At 37.2% G+C, this 26356-nt stretch overlaps 1 protein-coding gene across 5 annotated transcripts in view; it reads right to left on the reverse strand.

Annotated features, from left to right (window-relative positions):
- The window catches only part of ARHGAP12 (Rho GTPase activating protein 12), a 52698-nt gene that overhangs the window by 22336 nt on the left and 4006 nt on the right, over positions 1-26356 (reverse strand). For 2 of the 5 annotated variants that reach the window (XM_058184281.1, XM_058184283.1), the window contains 4 exons: positions 23326-24047; positions 8073-8336; positions 4527-4667; positions 730-810 (listed from right to left, as the gene is read on the reverse strand). In XM_058184281.1, coding sequence (XP_058040264.1) covers positions 730-810; positions 4527-4667; positions 8073-8336; positions 23326-23973 — 1134 coding nt within the window. In that variant the 5' untranslated portion in view covers positions 23974-24047. Of the gene's footprint in view, positions 1-729; positions 811-4526; positions 4668-8072; positions 8337-23325; positions 24048-26356 lie in introns of those variants that run through there. The other 3 variants (XM_058184284.1, XM_058184282.1, XM_058184285.1) reach the window with 3 other exon arrangements.

Here is a 26356-nt window from a genome sequence, read left to right on the forward strand (position 1 = left end):
TAGGTTTCGTAGGCAGAAGAGGCGGGAACAACAGAAGCAGGGGTGGGGCAGGCCTAGGAAGTGCTGAGTGTCATGGAGCCACACCCCACAGGATATAAAAGCAGTGAGGGCTGCTATGCCTCTTCGTAGCAGGCAAATCAACTGCTTAACCAAAGCTGAAGTACTGTTTGTTGACTCATCGGCATCAAGGGAGATAACAGAGACACTTGGCAGATGCTCGCTAGTTTGCTGCCAGAGCTGATAGTGCCGGCTAATTAAGCCATTGCTCGGACTGAGGCGAGGGGGACAGAAAACAGCAGCAATGAACTGTTGGGTTCTTTGTAGAAAAGCAATGTTGATTCCAGTGCTTCTTGAACTTTGTGTGGGGTTTGCCAAGAAAAGCCTTTGGCAGGTTGCCAAAAACAACAAAGGTTGGTGATAAGGTCAAAGGACTGTTTATGAAGAATTTGTTTTGGACTAAGAATTAATTCATTCTCAGCTGTTTTAATAAAATAAACAGTTCTAATTGTGTTTGGTAATCACTACTTGGGCCTCGGTCACAACAACTAGCCATAAATCTTTTTCAGTGTTGTAACTTCAAACAATCATTGAATGAGAGGTTGGTAAACTATTGATTATTTATTTAATCAATTAAATCAAAATAAGCTCCCCCAATTTTTTTTAAATTTAAAAATATTTTATCATGATACAGAACTAAAAATAGAGTTGTGGTTGTATTTGTTTACTTACATTTGGCAAAGTCCATTCTGAACGTGTTCCATCTGCATTGTAATAGTATGCCCGACCTTGTTCATCTACATGTTTTACCCACTTCAGAAAAAAAAGTTAATGAAATAGTGATTACTTTATCGTCTGTGTCAGGCATAAAGACGGTTTTCACTAACTTCAGACAAGGCTAGAAACGATTGGAAGGGAAAACTAGAGGAATTCTTAATTTAAGGAATATTCACTAAATATCTTACTTTCAACAGACAATGCCAACAAAAACCAAATTAAATATATAGTACATACAATTTTACAATGAATATACCATATTTTTTTGGATTATAAGACGCACCTTAATTTTTGGGGAGGAAAACAAGAAAAAAAGAATTCTGCCTCTGCCTACCAGCATCAGGATCACTGGTGTCCTCACGTCCACTCTGATTTTGATAACAAGTAGCACAGATCTTTTTATCCGTTTAAAACAAACCCTATCACTCTACGCGCATTTAACTGGAGTAATTTTCATGGGGGCAGAAGACGGACTTGGCACCAAAGGCTCCACTCTTGAAACGCCCCCAGCTTCCTACCTATAGTCGTAGGTGTTGAAAGCCTGGCTTTCTCACAGCAAGGCCCAATAGAGATGGAGCACATCAGTTCTCCTGGATGCTGCCATCTTGTAAACATGGTGCTGGGCTTCCCGGCAAGACCCCTGTGCCTTTGCTGCCTCGGTTGGAGCCTGATTCCGGAAGCGGCCCGGGGAAGCGCGGAGGTCGGGACTGGGATGTCGAAGCTGGCACTGTGTAGGGGGCGTATGGCAAGGCGCTGCCACCTAAAAACACTGTTGCCACGATGCCCGCTGTCTGGAACCTCCTGAAAACGCAATGCTCTTTTTTTGCCTCCACATGCCCCATTTTTTAAATCAGGGAGGAAAGTTTTTTCAGGCGGCAGTGCCTTGTCTTATGCCTCCTGCACTGCTGCCAGAAAACACTTTCCTCCCCAATTCCAAAAACAAGGTGTGCAGAGACAAAGAAAGAGCATTGTGTTTCAGGCAGTGGCCGGTTCCAGCTGGTGCTGCTGCCGAAACACAATTTCCTCCCCGGTTCCAAAAACAGGGCATGCGGAGACAAAAAAAAGAATATCAGGTTTTCAGGCAGTTCCAGGCAGCGGAGATCGACTGTTAACGCGATCCTTGCCTTCCCCCCCCCACGCAGCGCCCACTTTGCCAACCGAGTCCCAACCTCCATGCTTCCCTGGGCCACTTCCAGAATCAGGCTCCGACTGAAGCAGCAAAAATGCAGGGGCTTTCCAGGAAGCCCGGTACCATGTTAATGAGATGGCAGCATCCAGGAGGACTGAAGTGCTGTGTTTCTATTAGGCCTTCCTGTGAGAAAGCCAGGCTTTCAACGCCTACAACTATAGGTAGGAAGACAGGGATGTCTTGGTAGTGGAGCCTTCAGTGCCAAGTCCCTCTTCTGCCCCCATGAAAATCATCCCCCACCCACTCCAGTTAAATGCATGTAGGATGATAGGGTTTGTTTTAAATTGATAAAAAGATCTGTGCTGCTTGTTATCAAAATCTGAGTGGAAGTGAGGATCCCTGCCTTCTGGAACCGCCGGAAAATGTGACATGTGGAGGCCGACAATCTCCAATGGGTGGGGGCCAGCGGATGGGTGGGGCTACATTTGGTGTGTAAGACACATCCAGATTTTCACCCTCTTTTTTGGGGGGGAAGGTGTGTCTTATACTCTGAAAAATACGGTAGTTTGTAGCAACATGCAAAGTAGAACATATTACTCTTAACAAAATAGTAATATAGCTGTATATCAGTATTTTCTTTTCAAGGACTGCATTCACAAAGAAATACCAAAGAATTATAAGAAATATAAGAAATGTATTATAATATAGAGAGGGCTTTACCCTTTATTATCATGATGGAGAGCATTACAGTCCTTAAACACTCCCAATTCTATTGCTACATACAATTGTAGATGGCAATCTAATCTTGCTATAAAATGGGAGAAAACACAGATTCCCTTTTGGCTAAGCTGATAAACCTCCTTTATTTTTGTTCAAACAAATTGGAAACAACTACTAGATCAATTTTTTAAAGAAAAGTTGAAGGAGACAATAGAATTACTCTTATAAGCACCCTGATGGCATGTGGCTGCTTGGATGAATAGTGAAAAACTAAACATAGCACTGTTCATTCCCACTATATTTTCTGTTCTGTAATTTTACTGGAAGAAAAGAAAAAGAAGAAACACTATCTGCCTTGTTTGAGCAAGAGGGTTCATGCACAGTTTGTTTCTGTATTTGCTCCTATTTTCTGTACCCATGCTAGGGAGAAAAGAAGAGAAACAGGATTAAGTCAGGCCGGATAGATGGATTCAATGAAGAATCCTATTCTAAAGGGAGCACACAGGATCCCTATTCCTATGCCACATTCCCATCTTTTACAAAGATCCCACCTTATATGCAGACTTCTAAGTATCTTTGTTCTGAGCTGGGTTATACAATCATTCCTTTCACCATTTCACAGGACTTCATACAATACTGTTTCAAGGAAGACAGGGCATCTAAATATTCATATAGGTCAGTATTTTTCTCAACCTCGGTAACTTTAAAACACATGGACTTCAACTCCCAGAAATCCCCAGCCAGCATAGATGTCTGGGGAATTCTGGGAGTTGAAGTCCATGTGTCTTAAACTTGTCAAGGTTGAGAAATACTGAGATAGGTAATTTACTGTCCTTACTGCTTAATGACATCACCATGTATTGAGGGGCCAATTGGCAAAAGAAAGTTCAGGACCATATTGGTTGGAAACATGTGGAAGAGGCCTTCATCCTGCAGTGGACAGACAATGGCTAAAATGTTGTTGATGATGATGATGATGACTGCTTAAGGGTTTTGCACTGAGGCAATCAGGCAAATATCTATTTTCAAAACTGATCTCTTAATCCTAGAAAATGTTTAGAAACTGCTTTTTAAATTTAAATATAGTATTTTATACATGTAAATATACTGATACTCATCTGTTCAATCTCACAAAGTACCTATTTGAAACCCATTTTAGACTTCTCTTAAATAAAAATGTTCCTGTAATATAATAATTGAAATATAAATGTTCATAGTTCAGAGATGAAAATACCACTAGAGTTAATGGCAAATTTGCAAGAAACGCAAAGCTTAGAATATATCCTTAGGTCTTGTTTCCGACATTAGGAGGATATACAGATGGTCCTTAATCTACAAATGTTTGTTTAGTGACCACTCGGGAGTTACAACAGGACTGAAAAAAGTGACTTACAACTATCCCTCACAACACTTCCTGTCACATGATCAAAATTTGGTTGCTTGAAAATCAGCATGTATTTAGAAAAATTGTAGAATTCCGAGGGTCATATGATCACCATTTGCAAACTTCCCAGCTGGCTTCTGACAAGCAAAGTCAAAATCCGGATTCATTTAATGAATATGTGTTTCACTTAGCTACTGTGACAAAAAAGATTGTAAAACTAGGTGTAATTCACTTAACAACTACCTTACTTAACACAAAAATTCTGGTCCCAATTGTAAGTCAAGGACTATCTGTACAATCATCAATTATAAAACTTTTATTTTCAACAGAAGCAGAAGCTAAACATAGAATAGTCTTTAAAAGCAGTTAAACCTAGAAACAGACAAAAACTCGTAAGAAATAGGAGGACACTGGCACTAATCAAAACTTTATTGATAGTTATAAGAAGTCATACCTATTGGAAACAATATTGACTAAATTTCTATCACCTTGGCAGATATGTGATGAAGAACTGTATACCTTTTCATTGGTGAGATCACTGGTATATTGTGTTTGGCCATGTTCATCCATCTCCTCTGACCAGCCTTTGGGAGGAGAATCATATTGACTGTCTGGCTGGCTGTTACAAGGACTGTGAGAGTTTTCTTGTGTTGAAATTGTCTACAACAAATAGTCAAACATGGAAATATTGAGAACTGACATTAAACTCTATAAAAGACTGAAAACTGTAACAGTAAATCTTTGAACAAAGAATGCATTCTAACATGAAACAGCTGAAATTTAAATAGCAACACAGTTTAATCTGATTATTTATGGATAGATTATTTTTATAAAAGATTAAAGTCCAATTCTCTCTCTCTCTCTCTCTCTCTCTCTCTCTCTCTCTCTCTCTCTCTGTGTGTGTGTGTGTGTGTGTGTGTGTGTGTGTGTGTGTGTGTGAAATTTAGCTTAGTTTAGAAGCAACATTTACAAAGGCTGTGCCATTAACAAAAATGTGAGCTAAAGCAGCACTTCAAACCATCTAGGATTTACATAATTCTTAATTCTACTTCTGCTCTCCTGGTCTTTCTATCAATTTCCTTCTGTAAACATTATCCACAGACTATTTTAATTTTTTTGTTTCTCCTTATAAGTGGGTTTCCGAATCTAGAAGTCTGATTTCTACATTTCACCATGTTTCTAACCATTTTTTTAAAACCACTATTCTTTCTTTCTTTCTTTCTCCTGATGTATATTATTAAGTTATGCTAGCATCATAAAAATTCAAAATTCAAAATAATTCAAAAGTAAAAAAGGTAATGGTATTCAGATATAAATAAATAATAAATGTATTTAAAAATAATAAAAGGAAGTTGTAAATCTTGAATATGCCTTAATTATTACCTAGCTTATCTAATTTGCTCACAAATAGACTACTATTCAACCACAGCAGTTGTTTTATTTAAAAAGGCTGTGCTTTCATACAAAAGGAAAATTTAGCTTATAAAGAAGGACAAGATGAGTATCTGTGATTTAAACCCAATTTAAAATGCCAGGCCAATCCAGAAATCTTAAAATGGGCCAAGATGATCCAAGACACTGAGACTCAATACATACTTATAATTGTTTGTGTACTTATTAGGTCAGAAAAATTAGGTCTTTTCACGTTAGCCTATTATTTAAATAAATGAATCTTATTTGTCATCATTCTTCAGGCAAAGGCCCAGAGGCTACAAGAATTAACTAAGAGCCCAAAAGATACAAGGAGTATTAGTATTACAATACCAGTAACCTTAGTTCTAGAGTTAGGTCTCTAGAAAAAGACAATTCTTAAGGTTGAATCTGGTGATTTAATGCTGAAATAAGAGCACTAACACTGAGAACACATTGTAGGTTTCACAACATTTTCAAGGATCACACCACTGAATTTCTCAGATTAGAATTATTCATTATTCTAAAATTAACATAATACACCATCGTTTCTGTTGTTTTATGATAATTATTCTCCTATTCCAATTCATGTTGAATATATCTTACTAAAACTTTATTAATCTACTTTGCTGCTTAGCATCTTTAGGAACACAGGATGTATTCATTATTGATTTAAAAGGCTTAAAACTCAGTGAAAGCACGTGCGTAGCATGCAAAAACTACAAGGGGTACTCCTTCTTGCACAAGCATAAAGCTGAACAACCTCCTGCCTGATACCAAGTTACTAATAAGGTTTCACATTATTATTTCACATTAGTATGGAATGTATAGTGACAAGCAGACAAAGATATCACTTCTCCAAGTGTGGATCATGACTCCCTAGATCAGTGGTTCCCAACCTTTTTTTGGCCATGTCCCATCCTAACCATCTCTAAAATGCTGATGTGCCCCCCACCACCCATGACATATAATTACTATTCAAAAAGTTACTCCTATTCAAGCGGAGGAAGCCTAACAGACCATTAAAGTGGTTTAAACAAGGTTCAAATTGCCCCCATTAGAAATTAAATTGCCCCCCTCTGGGGCATGGGCCCCACATTGGGAACCACTGTCCTAGATAGAAGGCTGCAAAATAATGAAGGCAGAGGGAAACTGCAAGGGAAAATCATCAAAACGTAAGTCACAATGCCACAATACAAACTCTTCCCCTTTCATACTTAGTCATAAAGGTGTGTGTGTGTGTGTGTGTGTGTGTGTGTGTGTGATGGAATTTGTGTAGAGACATCACAACACATATTTTGCTGTTTTGACAAAAATTTTAGTTTACTGTAGATGCCCATAGATGAAGAGTCATCTTATTTTCATGTTCTTTCTAAGTAGGCTTAGCAGCTCATTGAAAAAGTATGCAGAACACAACACAACCTAACAATTTAAAAGCCTTGTATGGAATCTGAATGATTTTTTTGTTTGTTTTTCTGGATACTCTGCTTTTGACTTTCAAAGTAGGATTATAAATAGGCCTAGGAAGTTTTCTAGGGAAAGCTCTGAGCATTTTGCCTGTCGCTCTGCAGAAGGAATTACAGCAGAGTAATAGCATACAATCTTGCTTTCGTTTTGAATGTTCATACTGCATCTAAGAAAGATGATAGCAAAAACTGAAAGGCTCAAATAGGTGCTAGTAATAATTTTAGTGTTCAATATAAAGTATAAATTGGGGTGATCAACAGTTGGGAGAACAAGCAGAAGGGAAGGGAAGAAAGTGTTACTAGAAAATTTTCCCATAATGTTTTTATTTATACAATAATGACAATTAGGGGACGCGGTGGCTCAGGGGCTAGGAAGTTGAGCTTGTCAATCGAAAGGTCGGCAGCTCGGCGGTTCGAATCCCTAGTGCTGCCGTGTAACGGGGTGAGCTCCCGTTGCTTGTCCCAGCTCCTGCCAACCTAGCAGTTTCGAAAGCACGTAAAAATGCAAGTAGAAAAAATAGGGACCACCTTGGTGGGAAGGTAACAGCGTTCTGTGCGCCTTTGGCATTGAATCATGCCAGTCACATGACCACGGAGACGTCTTCGGACAGCGCTGGCTCTTCGGCTTTGAAACGGAGATGAGCACCGCACCCTAGAGTCGGCAATGACTAGCACGTATGTGCGAGGGGAACTTTTACCTTTACCTTTAATGTAATGTAGACTTTTTTCCCCTTTGTATTTCATTATTATAACAATTTAAAATACATTTGAGGGCACCTTAGTGCTCTCTGAGCTGGGTTGTCTTCTTGCAGACATTTCATTACCCAAAGTAGATAACATCATCGTCAAAAACACTGATGATATCACCTAGTTTGAATAATGAAACATCTGCAAGGAAGCAACCAAGTTCAGAAAACATCGAGGGTCCCTCAGAGTTACAAAAATTTTCCTCCGTATATTTTTATGATATATTAATTTTTAATTTTTTAAAAAAGAAATGTAATAGTTAAAGACGTGTGCTCCAAAAATATCATAGCTTCCCTGTAACAAGATACACATGCAAGATCTATCTGCAAGTCATTTTATTTGATTGTACTAACCTCACACAACTAAAGTAAAAAAAAAAAGGCATTTTAAACAGTTAAACAGCAAACATATGAATGTTTTGTTCATTATTATCCCCACTTACCTCTTGATCTATTTGGTTCAAACAGTCTCCTTTTGTTATGCTTGGATCCCGAGTCCAACGTGGCGGTTTCCAGGTTCTCTCCTGTGTTCCTTTGTTGTAATAGTAGTAGCGTCCTGTAATATCCTTATGAGTCTCCCACTCCCCACTAATTTGGACTGCAGGACTTACAGGCACAGGTGGTAGTGCAGACTGAGAAATTTTCAGTTCTTGTAAGTTAGCATAAACAGGTGAATCTGGTCTTCCTTGGCTTGGTGGTGTCACTGGCTACAAAAAAAACAAATTGTGTACAGTTTTAAAGACCACTTTGTTGGGAATAAATTATATAATTGGTATGTGCAAGTGAATCATTTAATGCTTTTAATAAGGAAACGTAATTCAGAAATGCAGCAGTCTAGGAAATTAGAAGCAAGTAATATTCCTTAAGTCTAGTGGAGGGGGGGGGGAAATAGAGGCAATCATGAATGAAGAAATTCTGAGAGGCGGTTCAATTCTAAAGCATATGCCAGAAATCTCATTGTATCCAGAACAGAAATTTGCTTTGTAGTGTGTTGTGAGGTGCTCTGAAAATCTGTATGGAAAAATAATTCTAATTAGTCTTCTTGTGTTTAAGCTCTACCTATTAGTAGGGACACTGAATAAGAGAATAACAGAGTTGGAAGGGACCTTGGGAACGTCTTCTAGTCCAACCCCCTTCTCAAGCAAGAAACCCTATGCCATTTTAGACTAATGGTTGTCCAATCTTCTTAAAAACCTCCAGTGCTCACTATCTGTAGCACTCTAAAATAATAAACAAAACATGCATATAAAAAGCACTGTTTGTAAGAAAAAAGGGACACTGAGCAAGGAAGAGAATAAAGTTAAACTAGACAGCCCCATTATCTATTGCCAGATATTTCTCTAATTATCAGTAAGGATAAAACGCCAAGCAAGTATGGTTTAGTGGTAGGAATAGGAAAATCCTAATCTTTTCTTAGACACAGAAGCCAGCTGGTAGATCTTGGCCAATGACTTCCTCTTGGCCTACAGCATCAGGGTCTGCCTCAAGCCAGCAGAAAGAACAAATACCTTATAATCTCTTTGCTATGTGAATTGAAGCCAATCAATCAATGTAAAACAAGTGGGAAAAATCCTTGGAGCCAGAACAAGATCTTTGGAACATATGAAACATATAAAAATATATCTATGCAGATTTGTAATAGGTATTTACATTTATTTGTAAAAGGTATTTATTAAACAAATTATTATTTGTTTAAACAGACTCATATATGCCACCAGATGTCGCTATGGAGTTCAATATAACCATAGAAATTTTATTTATCCAACTGCTTTTGAAATTTTCTACCCAAACTGTAATATAGGAAGTCCTTGACTTGTGACCACATTGAGCCCAAAATTTATATTGCTAAATGAGACATTTGTTAAGTGAGTTTTGCCCCATCTTACACACAGGTGTTAAGTGAATCATTGCAGTTATTAAGTTAGTAACACAGTTGTTAAGTGAATCTGGCTTCCTCATTGACTTTGCTTGACAGTAGATCAAACTGTCATAAGTCACTTTTTTCAGTACCATTGTAACTTTGAATGGTCATTAAGCAAACTGTTGTAAGTCAAGGACTACTGTAAATGTTGCCCAGTGCAGCCAGTTATTTCATCCTGAAGCAAAACCAAAATTTTAGCAATTTTAAGTAAAAGTGATAAAATTTTATAATTGTGACAAATTCAGAGCAATTATTTCACACAACTGTGACTCTCTGAAATCAAATTAAAACTTAATTTTTCTCCTCTTATTCTCACTGGCAGGGTATCATTAGACACATATTTGTCTGTTGCTTACAACTTAAAACACATGTGCATCTTTAATTATTTTGTATCTGTTACACTGCAAGCCTTAGTCAATTAAGGATTTTATCAAATTAAAACATGTAATTATAATGAAATTAAAATATCATTTTAATATTAATTATTCTAGACAAATGATAAAATACTGAATAGGTTTCATGGATATCTATAAATTGCTTGCTGCTATTTAGCAAATGAAAATCTGCTGTCTGTATTGTTTCATACTGCAGGTAGCTCTCAATTAACAACAGTTCATTTAGTGACTATTGGAAGTTACAACAGCACTTATTGTTGTTGATTATGATCAAAATTCAGACATTGGGAAAGTGATTCATTTATGACGGTTGCAGTATCCCTCGGTTACGTGATCACCTTTTGCGACCCTCTGACGTCGGCTATTGCCAGGTCGTAGAACAAGAGGATACAGGCCTGGGTTTAGGCAGGCTGGAAGGGGCAGAGGCGAGATGGGAAGTGGAGGTTATGTGCCGGTACCGTCACCCCGATCCCCTCCGGGGGGAAGAGGGTTTGGTAGCCGAGGAGCCAGGGGCACAAGAGGTAGAGCGTATGGGAGTACAGAGGCTGTAGAAGAGATTGGTCTAGTTGGAACAGGATGGTCAGACTGACGGGGACCAGGCTTGGAGCAGGCCCCGCCTGAGCCATTGGTTACTATGAATATAGGGGGCCAACAAACAACCTTCCTAGTAGATACAGGTGCAGGGAGGTCCGTAGTGAACAACCTGATCACTGCACCAGGGGTACACCAAATAAGAGTACAAGGGGTGTCAGGCCAAGTAGTGGAAAGGCAGGTCCTTCAGCCGGTGACATGCACATATAAGGGATCAAAACTCCAACATGAGTTCCTTTACATACCTGAATGTCCTATCCCATTATTAGGCAGGGATATGCTTAATGAAGTCAATAAGGAAGCCAGATTCATTTAACAACTATTCATTTAATACTATTCATTTAATAACTCTGGCAAGAAAGGTGGTAAAATGGAACAAAACTCATTTATCTGTCTTGCTTAGCAACAGAAATTATAGTCTCAACTGTGGTTGTAAGTCAATGTTGAAATTAGAAATTAGAAATTAAAGAGAAATTAGAGAAGCAATGTATTTAAGAAAAGATATATGGGCACCTGTATTCACTAATATGCCCATATATCTTTTATTAAATACATTGTTTCAGATTGCATCTCTAATTTCAATAACAGGAGTACAATATGACCCTGATATGTTAAGACATTGGAGGTCCTGGTGAATTACTACTTATATATAAGCTGCCAGTGTGCTGCAGCTGCCAAAACAGCCAATATAATGCCAGGCTGCATCAACAAAAGACTAGCATCAAGATCACGGGAAGCGATAGTATCACTCTATACTGCACGAAGGACACCAACATGGAATGCAGTTCTGATCACCATAATTCAAAATAGAGCTGAAGCCTTAGAAAGATTTCCGGGAACAGCAACAAAAATGATGAGCTGTCTAGAGCAGGGGTGTCAAACTCATGGCCTGTGGGCCAAATGTGGCCTATGAAGTGCTTAGATCTGGCCCGCCGGGCCACCCTGGAAACAGCAAATGACTGACCTGTGGTGCGCCTGTCAGCAAAAATGGAGCTCACACACAGTATTCCCGAGCTATGTTTTCACCGGCAGAATAATTGGGCCCCCAACACAAGTGATGTCAAGCTAGTCATGCCTACCCTGGCCACCCCACCCCCACCCCCAAGATCAAACACAACCCTGATGCAGCTCTCAATGAAATCAAGTTTGACACTCCTGGTCTAGAGGCTAAATCAAGTGTCGGCAACCTGTGGCCGATGCTCCGCATTGTAAGGGCTTCAGGAGGAGGAGAAGGGGACCAGTTTACAACGTGGAGCATCAGCTGCGGCCGGCCCAGGCCAGCATCTCAGGGCAGAGAGTAAATCGCGCGACTCCCCAAGCAACCAAGGTGCGTGCAGCACTAAGAAGCACCAGAAGAAACCTCTGCAAGATGAGAGGCAAGTACAGAAGTGCTTCACTCTCATTTGGAGAGAGTCTCCATTCCCGCCATCGCCTTTACCTTCTCAGGCTACGTGAGGAGTGACTTGGAGGAGGATGAAGGGTGGGGCCAGCCAGCCGACGGAGCTACAGCAGGAGGATGAAAGAACTTTGTTTATCTGGGAACCTGAAATGACTCTTGATTTAAATCATATGGTAAAAAGCACCCAAGAAGAAAGAACATCGGCAAAAACAACAACAACAACCCCAACTCTCACCTTTTTTTAGAAATGGTTCAAGAGGGAGCATACACTGGGGGGAGAGAGAGAAAGGGGAAGAGAGAAATGAGAGAGCTGGAGGGAGAGAATGAGAGAGAGGGAAAAGAGAGAAATAAATGAGAGAAGGGGAAAGAAAGGAAAGAAAAAGGAAGGAAGAGGAAGAGGAAAAAGGGAAAACAGGAGAGAGAGAGAGAGGGAAAGAGAGAGACCCATTTCCCACAGAAAACACCCAGAGCCACAAAACCCGGGTAAGCATGGCTCAAGTAGGTCATATGACTGGGTGGAAGTGATATTGAGTTGGCCACTCCCACCCAGGTTTTGTGGTTCCCAATGTTTTCTTTTCTGTGGGAAATGGGTCCAAATGGCTCTTTGAGTGTTTAAGGTTGCAGACACCTGGGCTAAATTGTATAATGAACAGCAGGGGAACTAGAAATGCTAGCCTAACAAAGAAAGGGATCACATGATAGCTGTCTTCCAATATTTGAAGGTTCTGTTACAGGGAAGTGCAGATTGATTTATTCTCTATGGCATCGGAGGACAGGACAATTGATGGAAGTTTGTCAAAGGGAAACAGTTACCATATTTTGGGGGCTATAAGACACTCCGGACTATAAGATGCACATTAGCTTTAGAGGAAGAAAACAAGAAAAAAAATCTGCCTCTGCCTCCCAGCATCCATCTGGTATTCATCTGGCTAGTGACCTTGCAGCAAATGGCAAACAGCCTGGTCAGTTTTAGCATGTTATTGCCGCTGCAGCCCGTTTGCAGCAGCCTATTGCCCCCACCGATTGGCGGCGACCCCTGCCACCTAGAACAGCTGATCGGTGCCGCATCAACCCCCCTCCACCGCCACAATATTCGCTCTATAAAACGCACAAACATTTCCACCCACTTTTGGGGGGGGTGTCTAAAAAATACAGTAAACAGCTTGCTTCCCAGACTTGTGGGTATATCAGCACTGGAGGTTTTCAAGAAAACTTTGGACAACCATATGTCTAGAATAGATAAGGTACTCTTACTTGGGCAGGGGATGGACTAGGAGGCTGCCAATGTCCCTTCCAGTTCTATGATTTTATGATTATCAAAGAAAAAAAAAATCTGGGAAGGATAAATCACTGCTCTGACTGGCAGCTACAAAAAAGATTAGCAAAATCACCAAGTAAAGACGCAATATTAATGTAGTAGATACTAAACAATATAAAATATTGGGGTGACATTGGGGACAACACAAAATGTATCTATTTTGTAAAATATATTTTGTAAAATGTATTTAGATATATACACATGCCTTAAATTTTGTGCAACAAAAATTAAGTCAATGCTGTATTAAAAACTTCCTTATTTGTTTCCCATTTCTCTTCCATTGTAAAACCATGAATAAGTTATGAAATCAACAATTTAGCAGCTTTTAGACTATGACTAGCATTAATGCAGTAGTCAGGAAATGTAGCTACTGAATAAAGCTTCTTTTTCATTTAGTCATAGTGCTTGAAACAGAAGATGAAATTATGCGTAGCTGCCCAGAAATAAAACAGAAGTCAGTAGCAAACTACTTCTATAGTTTGCCAAACAAATAACATGGATTAGTCATTAGGATTTAAACTCAATTATAGGGAAACATTAATAATTTATTGAATAGTTCAGTGATACTGAATAAAATGTTTTACATTGTTTTAAGCAGATTATAGAGATTATGTATATTTCACATATACATCAACTTTTAATGAAGAGTAGGAAATCTATTTAACTATGAATGCCTGCATTTATATAAGAAGTTGCTTAGAAACAGAATATATAGAAAATTATTTCAATTACCAAAAATAGTAAATATTTACGAATGAAATTTGATCTGTATCTAGCAACTAAAATGAAGAGGAACTTTAAATTTAAACTTAATTTTAAAATATTAAAATTAAAATATTATTTATTTTAAGTCAAGCATTCCCTAATTAAAAATAAACTGAATTTTTAGGTACAGCTGACAATAATCTAACTAGGGTTTTTACTCATTCGCTTAAAATTATTGTACTAAAATCACAAGGACTGCAAAGTGCTCATTTTTTATGTAGCCTTGCCCATACTAATATGTAATTAAGCATACAGCATTGTATTCATAAATAGTATATGAATACAATGCTATATGCTTTTCTTCAATTCACCCTTTTATGTTCATCTGTTTCCTACCCTGTTTTTCTGAATCATAAATGTTCTCACTCAAGTGGCAAGGGCCAACTGTAAAGTCAATAACAAAAATAAAACTTAAATGTATTAAAATGTCTACAAATCCACTCACAAACTTATCTGCTTCCTAACAAGGCTAAGAAAATAGCATGTTTAATGTTATTGTATATTGTTTTGCCATGGCCTCCCTCTTCTACAGGTTTAAAAGAGATGCGTATAAGAGATACTATGGCTAGCCAAAAACACAATACTATACAGATTTTATCTGTATAGATCTGATAATCTATGAGGGTCATCCAAAATTTTCTCACCATCTACCATCATTTATGCTACAGCTTTTTACTAGAATCCTGGAAGTTTGAGAAAATATGCCTTTTTCTTTACTAATAAACACTTGCCAGGGTCAAAAATGCCTTCATTATAGTCCACAAGAATTCTGTAACTTCCTAGGCTCAGATATTCCCCTTCCTTCCCCTTGGTATCTTCATTAATCTCAAACAATACTAAACTGTAATTTATGACCTACAGGCTACCTACAGAACCGTTCTCCTCCCATTACATCAGCCTCTCTAAAACAATCATGCAAGGAAGGCATGTTGTAGACCCCGCTGGTTAAAGAATTGCGACTGGCAGGATCTAGAAAGACAGCCTTCTCTGCTATGGCCCCCATCCTCTGGAATATACTTTTCCCAGATGTGAGATACTTTCCTGACCTGCTGAAAAGGAGTTAAGACATAGCCCGGCGGCCTCATGTGGGAAGGCCACAAGAGCATGCAGGCGTGGGGCTGGTTAGTCCCCTGAAAGCCCTTCCTTCACCCTTCAACTAATTTTAAACTCTAGCCTCATTTTAAATTTTTGGCTTTAAAAAAAAAAACTTTTATGTGCACTGTTTTATATTCTAACATTTCATTGTACACTGAAAGATACATAAGTGTATGTGTGTGTATATGTGTACACACACACATTTTTTATACATTTCTCTCTCTTTCCCTCTCTCTGTGTATATGTATGTGTGTATATATATGTGTGTGTATGTATACACACACTAGTTTCTGTTTGTTTGTGTGAGGGAGGGAGGGAGGGAGGGAGGGAAGGAGAGGGGGAAGAGAGGGGGAGAGGGAGGGAAAAAGAGAGAGAGAGAGGGAGGGAGGGAAGGAAAGGGGGAAGAGAGGGGGAGAGGGAGGGAAAAAGAGAGAGAGAGAGGGAGGGAGGGAGAGGGAGTGGGAGAGAGAGGAAGAGATGATTCTCTTGCAATGAAGTATGAGAAATTCTAAATATTGTTAAATATTTAGACGATGAAGAGATATCAATTCCCTACCAAACCTAATTGGCCACTACTTTCCAACAACAAATGCTGATGAACACAAGGCATATTAGCAGAGCTCATTTGCACAAATCATAAGACTGATGCATAAGATCTCTAAGCTACATTTAAGTGATTCATCCCAGGAAATTTATGATACATCTCTGAATCAGCTGCAGCATTCTAATGCCTACCAACACATTTCCCTCTGTTCATAGTAATAATGCTCAAGATTAAGACTTTTTTAAAAAAACCTGTGAGTGAAATATCACTTTTTATTTATCAAATTTATGCTCGTCTCGCCGTTGAAGGTGACACTGAGTGGTTTACAACATAATAAAACATATAGAACTAAAGCAATTATAAAAAGTACTACAAGATTAAAACCAAACAAATAAAAAAACCCCCACAGGTTTAGAACCGAGAGATGGTGGTGACTTCTCTTTTACTCTAGTGGCCATTTCTAGCCCACAGCTTCTCCTTCAGGACTCCACGCCAACTGGCATAGCAAAGTTTTAAGGCCTTTCCTAGAGCCCAGAAGGGTGGTAGAGGACGTCACCTCCTGCAGGCAAGATGTTCCAAAGGGCAGGAGCCGTAGCAGAGAAAAGGCTCTTTTCTTGGATTTTTCCAGCTACAATTCCTTGGCTGATGGGTCTGTAGTATGCCTCTTCTGCCAGCTGAGTGGGGCAGGCCAATCCCATTGGGGCAAGATGGCACCTCAGATATGTTGTACCCATGCCATAAAGGGCTTAAAAAATATTGACCAACACCTTGAATTGAACCCGGAAACAGATCGGCAGCCAGTGCAGCTGTAACAGTAGTGTGTTACATGCTACCCTAGAGGCCTCCAAAATTTAATTGTTGCTACATCGTGAAGCTTTTTTCCTCTTTATTAAATAAGCATGCAATTTGCTCTGAAATCAATATTAGTACTGTATCTGTTAGAGAGGAACTAGATTAAAAATAGAAAACACAAGGAAAAAAAACACAAAAGCCCAAATACTTTAACTCCTCTTTTGCTAAACACTGTTTAAGTGTTAAAGTCTACTTATGAGAAAGTTTGATTTCATTAAACATATTCCTCACTTTGTGGAAGAGCTGTAAGGACCTAAAATTACTCTATAGTTATGACAGTAGAAAAATGGAATAAAAAACTAAGTACAAATTTCTTCACTTATTATTATTCTCCAATATTATTTTGGAGAAGCCTATCAGAAAGAGATTCTGAAATCAAAGTCCTTTTTTTCTTATCGATTTTTTCTGACATTGAGACTATCATAAATATCTATTTGATCACCAACACAAATACAACCTGAAATAAAATATTTCGTTCTGAAAAGCCTTTTGAAGAAGTTAGTACATCTATATATATTTTGATGAACGATTTCAATTAAAAAGGCTCTGTTTGTTTCAATCTTATTATCCCTTCTGTGCTTTTATTTTATTTTATTTTATTTTATTTTATTTTATTTTATTTTATTTTATTTTATTTTATTTTATTTATTAGATTTCTAGACCGCCCTTCTCCCGAAGGACTCAGTGTACAGCCTATTAAAACACATAGGTACACAATAAATTTAAAATACATTTAAAATGAAATATTTAACGCCAATTTAAAACTACCAAATAATGAAATGTTTCAGATTTAGAATCCATAATGTTTGTATCTTTCAGTAATCCTCTCAATCTCTCACCATAATCACTCAAAATAGTTCATGTTTTTCTAACTATTCCATTCTCATGCATCTGAATGAATAAACTGATGCTGATATTTTTATTTTATTTCCATGGCCAGAGGAATTAACTCTTTATTTGAAGTCAAAACTTTAGTATGACATGGTCATAAGCAGCAAGACCTACTTTGAGGAATCATACATTTCACATAATTTTTTTACAGAGAAAGTATAGAAAAGGTTACTATTCTTACTCAGTTCTGAAGAAGTTAGTACATCTATATATATTTTGATGAACGATTTCAATTAAAAAGGCTCTGTTTGTTTCAATCTTATTATCCCTTCTGTGCTTTCTTTAACTAAATTCTTTACTAGTAGATTTCTCTATAAACATATTATATAAGTCAATATTTCTAGCAAGCGGTCACTACCGGTAATTACTTTTTCTCATCCCCAGCCTCTTTCATTTCATCATTTTATTAAGCATCATTTTTCACTCTTCGCAGCATGTAGCACCACGTATTTCTGTGGAACTTTGCAACTCTGCACTAAGCAGCTTTCACATCCTCTTTCCTTACTGCTACTTAAAATGCATTCTGATAGATTGTTGAATTCTTTTGCATATGGGACTCATGCTTTCTATTTCTGTAGTCATCCGGCTTTGACTGGATATTTTTTTTTCACTCCTCTCCTTTTTTCCTATGTCCATTTTTCACTGAGATCCATTTTTAAAACTACCAAATAATGAAATGTTTCAGATTTAGAATCCATAATGTTTGTATCTTTCAGTAATCCTCTCAATCTCTCACCATAATCACTCAAAATAGTTCATGTTTTTCTAACTATTCCATTCTCATGCATCTGAATGAATAAACTGATGCTGATATTTTTATTTTATTTCCATGGCCAGAGGAATTAACTCTTTATTTGAAGTCAAAACTTTAGTATGACATGGTCATAAGCAGCAAGACCTACTTTGAGGAATCATACATTTCACATAATTTTTTTTTACAGAGAAAGTATAGAAAAGGTTACTATTCTTACTCAGTTCTGAAGAAGTTCTGAGAAACAAGGAAAAACAAGGAAAGTCCAGTTGTCTTTTGAAAAAGCACCTTTGGGACAATCATAACCTGGATGAGTGAGAATCTCCATAGACATTCTTACTCATACCAACATGTAAAATTGTCTGGTAAGGATTAGGGCTGTTTGGGGAGGGGTCCCCAACCTCCAGTCCGTGGACCATCAACAGTATGCGGCATGTCAGAAACAAGGAAAGCCCTATCTGCAGGATGCAGGCAGCATGTGAAATCACACCCCCACCAGTCCACAGAAAAACCTTCCTTCATGGAACCAGTCCATGGTGCCCAAAAGGTTAGGGCAAATGTATTAGGGCACATTTTAGCCAATATGCCATAAACTGCAATCAAAGCCCAATTTTAAAGGTAAGTGCAAATGCTGAACAACAAAAAGTTAAGAACTTTGATTTTCATGGAATGATATACAGTATAAATCATAATAATAATCAATAAAATAAATTAAGAAAATAATGTAATATTATTTCACAAATATGCATTTCTTAAGGAATCCATATAATTGACTTCCAATCATGTAAATTTTGACTCAAACGTATATGAAACTTGCATTGCTCAAAATAATTTTTTTAGCATGATTTCTAGCTGAACTCACAAAACAGACTTTTTAATGATTTTAAGTCATTAATACCTTAAACCAATTCAGCCACTATACTGAACCATATGGTTGGCTTAGCAATAAGAATGTTTCCATGCATTTGCTGCCTCAACCAGTGAGAATATGCAGCTAATAAGCTATCCATAATTTATCTACCGAGGCTTAACATACTAAATATTGGACTGGTTTGACTGTAAGAACCCAGCAAATAATTATTAACACCCAGCTCCCAAATAGTGTCTTAGTCTTTGTAGATTTTTGTAAATCAAACTTTACCTTTAGATAAACATGTTCCACAGTCATAAATTAAAGACCTACATTCCATTTATTCCAAAAGAGAGAAAAAGTAATATTGTACGGTAAATGCAGAAGAACCAAAATATCAGATACAATATAATATAAATGAAACAAAAAGTGCAAAGAATACAGTCCAGTGAATAACTCAGTGATAACTAATTACTGTAGGTACTTAAATCTCTCTGCTTTCAAATCCATCAATTTTATCAAGAATATTATTTGTGACAGAAAAAGGTTTACCATCTGCCATTTGGTATAAGTTAAAGGATGGTTCTCATCTCAGTTCCTCAAAGCCATATGTCAGCATCAACAGTTTTGACATAATTAGCATTTGTGATGGCTCTAAGCACAAATACAGTCAATAGGAAGGAAATTATCTACCAGATATAGGAACAAATAGTTCTAGATATCATAAAAACATTAATACCTTTGTACACAAAGATGTATTAAAACAATTAAAGATAAGAATGGTCTTGCTGAAATTAAAGAGATTTTAAAATGATCTCATAATGTGTTATGTCTTTTACAGATAATTTTGATGTTGGCAGAATGATTAGGAATATAAAAATGCCTCATCGTTCTGCCAACATCGAAGTTATCTGTAAAAGTCATAAAACATTATGAAATCATTTTAAAGCCCTCTCCTAAATTTCAGCAAGAGCTGGTCTTCTTCCTCTGCAGTAACAATCTGCAAAATTAATGTGCCCATGGTGAGACCAGCAAAAAATGCTCTATTATGTGTTTAAAAGTAGAAGGCAGGCAAGCAGCCTTACTGGTAACTTGGGCCTAACCACAGTGACAATGCTGAAACAAATATATTTAGAAAGTAATTGGCAATCATGCAGTTATTGACTAACAACATTCAGTTTCCAGTTTATCAAGTCCTGCCCCATGTAATGCATACTGCCACAATGAAAACTTGAGGATAGCAATGTGCGTGTTATCACTGGCAACAGATTTCTTTTCTTAAGGAAAAGGTATATCTGGTTTATTAGCAAAAGCTGAAAAAAAAGCCTCTTTTCCCACAAATGTTATACAACTGAGTTAATATCAATGCTGGATTCAGAAGGGTCTCAGACCATGAACCAATCTTGCAAATCCACAAGAACCATACCATCCAAAATGTATGGTGCTGAAAATCACCAAAAAAATCATACAGGTGTTAGTGAATGTAGAAAATTTATGATAGTGTTAATAGCAGGTCTCTGCTATCACTCGAAAGGACACTAACGTCTTACAGGTATTGCACGCTTAGTATAACTATCTGCAAGGAGATAATATATAATCATACAAATATATACATTGTCTTCCACAGCAGCCAAAACTATCCACTTTGTCTTGTTTCAACATACCCAAACCTTAATTGATGACAGGAGTATGGAGCCTGTCATCAGTTAAGGTTTTAAGACAATTACATATTTTGGGAGATTTATGGGGGTGATTCCAAAGCTGACATTGGATGTCTCCATATGCATGTACAGTCACTTTCCTGAAACCTGCACACAATGCAAAGTTTGTGTTTGAATTGTGCTGCCCTAACACAACATGGTAAGAACATTTGCAATAAAATTATTTTTATATCTTCTTTCCGGTGGTGGGTGGCTACCAGTTCTCCCAGGTTTGGGAGCGGAGATGTTGAAGTGACAGCGATGTTAAAAACAAGAAAAAAGTCAAGGAAACAATTGGCCCATTGCTGGGAGAAAGTGGCAAGAAGATGAAAGGCAGCAGGGAGAAAGCAGATCTACTTAACTCATTTTTTGCAACTGTCTTTACACAAAAGTAAAAAACAATCCAAACGATCAAAAACAGCACCACAAAAAACAGATTAGGAACACAAGTTAAAATAGGGGAAAAAATGGTAAGTGAACATCTGTCTACCCTAGAAGAGTTCAAATCACCAGGACCGGATTGATTACACCCCAGGGTTCTGAAGAAACTGGCAGATGAAATCTCAGAACCACTGAAGTATATTTTTCAAAGATCCTGGAGCACAGGGGAACTGCCAGAGGACTGGAAAGAGCTGATGTAGTTTCCATCTTCAAAAAAGGAAAAAAACAGATCCAGGAAACTACAGACCTATCAGCCTAACTTCAATATCAGGGAAGAATCTGGAAAAGATAATCAAGCAACGAATCACCGAACACCTAGAAGCAAACAAAGTAAAACCAAAAGCCAACATGGGTTTGTCAAAAACAGATCATGCCATTTTATTCTTATTATTGCATTCTTTGACATTCTTATTCTTATTATTGCATTCTTTGACAAAGTGACAAAATTAGTGGACCAGAGGAATGCTGTCGATATAATTTACTCGGACTTCAGTAAAGTAGACCATAACCTGCTACTAGATAAAGTAGAAAAATGTGGGTTAGACAGCACACCACCAGATGGATTCGTAACTGGCTGACCAACCGCACTCAACGTGTAGTCCTCAACAGAACTACATCCACATGGAGGGAAGTATGCAGTGGAGTACCCCAAGGCTCTGTTTTAGCCCCAGTACTCTTCAACATCTTCATCAATAACTTGGACGAGGGGATAGATGGGGAACTCATCAAATTTGCAGATGACACCAAGCTGGCAGGAATAGCCAACACTCCAGAAGATAGGCTCAAGATACAGAAAGATCTTGACAGACTAGAACATTGGGTGCTATCTAACAAAATGAAATTCAACAGTGAAAAAAGCAAGGTTCTACATTTAGGCAAAAAAACCAAAACGCACAGGATATGTGGTACCTTGCTCAATAGTAGTAACTGTGAGAGGGATCTTGGAGTCCTAGTGGATAACCATTTAGATATGAGCCAGCAGTGTGCAGCAGCTGCCAAAAAAGCCAACACAGTTCTGGGCTGCATAAACAGACGGATAGAATCAAGATCACGTGAAGTGTTAATACCACTTTATAATGCCTTGGTAAGGCCACACTTAGAATATTGCATTCAGTTTTGGTCGCCACGATGTAAAAAAGATGTTGAGACTCTAGAAAGAGTGCCAAGAAGAGCAACAAAGATGATTAGGGGACTGGAGGCTAAAACATATGAAGAACGGTTGCAAGAACTCAGTATGCCTAGTTTAATAAAAAGAAGCCCTGGGCAGACATGGTAGCAGTGTTCCAATATCTCAGAGGTTGCCACAAAAAAAGGGAGTCAAACTATTCTCCAAAGCACCTGAGGGTAAAACAAGAAGCAGTGGGTGGAAACTAATCAAGGAGAGATGCAACTTAGAACTAAGGAGAAATTTCCTGACAGTTAGAGCAATTAATTCGTGGAACAACTTGCCTGCAGAAGTTGTAAATGCTCTAACACTGGAAATTTCTAAGAAAATGTTGGATAACCATTTGTCTGAAATGGGTAGGGTTTCCTGCCTGGGCAGGGGGTTGGACTAGAAGACCTCCAAGATCCCTTCCAACTCTGTTGTTATTATTATTATTGTTTCAGAAAGAATATGCCTGGAATCATAATTGACAGAATACACACAAACAGATATATATACACACACGTAAAACATGCACTTGCCAAAGTAAAATGTAGTTCTGCTTAAATTCTGGCTTAATCAAGCTGCTTGTCACATGGTTTTTAAATGTAGAGTGTTGTGGGGCTATAATTACCTACAACTTCCTACTCTTCCATAAACTTTATATGTAAAGTTTTCTCAAAGGTATTATTGAGCCCCCAGTTGTCTTCCATTGAAATCCTAGCTGATTTTGCATAGATTTTCCAGGATCAATCAACTGTTGACACCTGCTTTTGATAGAAAGAATTAAATTCTAGAAATCATAATTGACAGAATACACACAAACAGATATATATACACACACGTAAAACCAACACCAAAGTTTTAATATCACAAAGAAAAAGTTACTTAACTACAAGCAAATAATATTTATTCAAATCTTCTGTTAAAGACCACTAATAGAGCAAGTCTTGCCTGTCATTTTAGTTCATTTACATATTTTCTACCAAGAAAAAAGGTTTATTGGATAGGTGATTTACTGCCGTGCACCTCATTTTACCTGTACTTGTTCTGTGGAACTGCTACTGAGGTCATCTCCGGACTCTGAATCTTGGTGGATTTTTTCTTCGCCTACAGAATCACAGGGTTGTTCTTGCAAGAAGCTGGTCTTCTCAGTTTCCATACATTCTGAACAATGAAAGTGAGACCCAGATAAGTTCATGTTCTGACTGGAAAATTTAACAAACTGTAAATCATTAAACTTTCCATTGTTTGGGGCAAGTTCTATGCTAAGTCCAGTATTCTGACCTGGGCTACTGTTTGGTCCCAGATTCTGGTTGGCATCCTGAGCTTGAACTAGATACGATTTCCCTGAAGTTGAAAGCTCTGGAGATTTATTCACATTTTCTGTTGACCTCTGTAAGCCATGTGCAAGTTTTAGAGAGTTGTTTGGCAGTCCAACTAATGGCCTAATAGGTGGCATTAGTGCTTTGCGCGTCATTTCTTTAACATATTGTGCTGGCACATAGAAGGGTTTGGAATTTTCATCCTTTTTGACTTGCCACCAGTCATCATTAGTCTTTTTTACTAAGATGTATTTCTCCCCTTGTTTTATCACAATCCTTTTGTCTTTTGCTTCATATTCATAATCATATTCAACTTCAATGAACAGTGGGCCTGAAAGATTTTTTCCAGCCTTGTCAGCCATCTCTTTTAAAAAGCTATGTTTCCAAGTAAAAGGTTAAGCCACATGGTGTTTCTTCCTCCTGATTCTTAGAAGACCTACAAAAAAATGCAAACATATTACCATATGATCATATAATAAATGTGATCTTCAGATTATTTATGTATTAGAATCCTGTGACAAATCTCATATTTGGGATGAATTAGCTTACCAAATCATTCAGATAAATCTCCCTGTTGGGAGATAGGGGTTTCCTTGGCAAAAAAAATTCAAGAAAAATTTCTACAGGCATAAACCCATGGAGACTTGTTTCAGCATGTGCACTTTACATTGAAGAAACAGAACTAAAATATTTTATTACTTCGCATGTTACTTATATCTGAATTTTCCTCTAGAAGTCCAGAATATAGCACGTTAGGATTAAAATTATAACTGGGCTAATTTTAATAGCAATTAATATTTTTGTGGAATTATTTTTACTTAAAATTGTTATGGTATGATATGAATAAACAATACTTCCCTTACACTATTTAAATTTTAACAAAAAAGTGGTGAAAATAACTGAAAAATATTGATTTTAAAATACCTTAAAGAGTGGTATAGTTTTAAGAAAAATATAGCTACAGTTCTAAATTTAAATGTAAAAAGTATTTTAAGTTTCCTAATTGTTCTAGTTTTAAAAAAAAAATATGGGTATAGAAGAATATAGTGCATAATATCTTTATGTTCTTTAAATTACTTATTATAAATTCTGCAATGAATTCTGTTTTTTAGTTCAAGACAATATCGTACTTAACTAGCAAATTATTTAGCCCAGGTAACACTATATTTTAGAAGGAATGAAAGAACAACTATATTGATCTTTTCATATTATGTTCACTATCTCTTTAAATACATTTTGGAATTTAGTAGCACCTATTATTTTCCTGAAACTAGTCTACCAATGTAACATATCATGAATAATTACTGGAATCGGTGAATCTATTTTTTATATATATAATGGTAAGAAATGTCATAATATCCCTTTACATACTGTGTTTCCCAAAAAATAAGACCCTGTCTTATATTTTTTTTAAACCCTGAAATAAGTGCTTGGCCTTATTGCCAGGTACTCAAAAGTCCGATTGGGCTTATTATCAGGGGATGTCTTATTTTGGGAAAAACAGGGTATTTGTATGAATCTTGCTTGTACTGCCCATATACTTATTAAAATAAGATAAAGCATTTGGTGAAGATCTGGCGAAGATCTTCTGGTGAAGATCAAAGTTTTAAATGTTATCAAATGCAGAATTTTGCTGAAATAAATAGATCAGGACCTGTCATTTCAATCTTCTTAATTTCTAGATCTTATTTATTTATCAATACCTACACAGCCTATTTGGGCACTGAACAGATTCAGAAACATCTCAGAGGGTTTCTGCATAATCTACCTTAAGCCATTTTTATATTTTCTTTCCTATTCCCTTTAAAATAAAAATAACCAAGGTGATTAATAATAAATTAAAAACAAAAAATAATAACAATGCAACAGGTGAATTAGCAAAAATTGAATTCAATCATTCAGATAATGAAAACACAGAAAAAAATTCATTGCCAGAAAGTAATTAATATAGGAACCAAGCTATGGAGAGAGGAGAAATAATTTGATTACAATGAAAGAAAAGTTCCTCTATTCAGTAACTATAGATTAATTTACCTAATCAAGCAAATCAAGTTTGCTATCCAAGCAAACATAAAATAACTTCAATCTCATAAAAACTGTTCTTAACAAACCCATGCTGACTTTTTCCCCATCACAGCACTGTGCTTGGAAGGTATTTACAGCTCAACCTTATGATCTGCTCTAGAATTTTCCCAGAAATCAATAGAAGACTCATTGGTCTACAGTTCCTGGAACCTTCCTTTTTCACCTTTTGGAAGGCAGGATCAATTTACCCAAGCCAGTTTTCTCTTTTGCCCATTTTCTAGAATTTCTCAAAGATTATTTAAAAAGGTTGTCAGGTCATCAGAAAACCCCAGGATATAACCTAGCTGGCCATGGGATTCAAACATTGCCACTTTTTCTTTCACACTTATATTAACTCAGATTTAATCATCAATGCCATCAAGTTCATTCCCTTTGATTTCATGCAGAGATAGATATTTTAGCATACAGTACAACTACTCCTTACTGTTGCTTCTGCTGCTTTTGAATAAGTTGTAACTTTCAGTTGCTATATTCCAATTATGGGAATCATTCCATCAGATCTCAGTTCCACTTATTAAATAATACCTCAGATAATGAAGACTATGACCTTTACAGGAATGTTGTTTATGGTTTATTACTGATTTTAAAATGTTCAGTTTAATTATTTTTCCAGCTATTCCTGTATCTTTGTTACTATTTCTACTCTTTGTTAGTTCTGAG

This window comes from Ahaetulla prasina, chromosome 4 (genome assembly GCF_028640845.1).
Source record: "Ahaetulla prasina isolate Xishuangbanna chromosome 4, ASM2864084v1, whole genome shotgun sequence".
Lineage (NCBI taxonomy): Eukaryota > Metazoa > Chordata > Lepidosauria > Squamata > Colubridae > Ahaetulla > Ahaetulla prasina.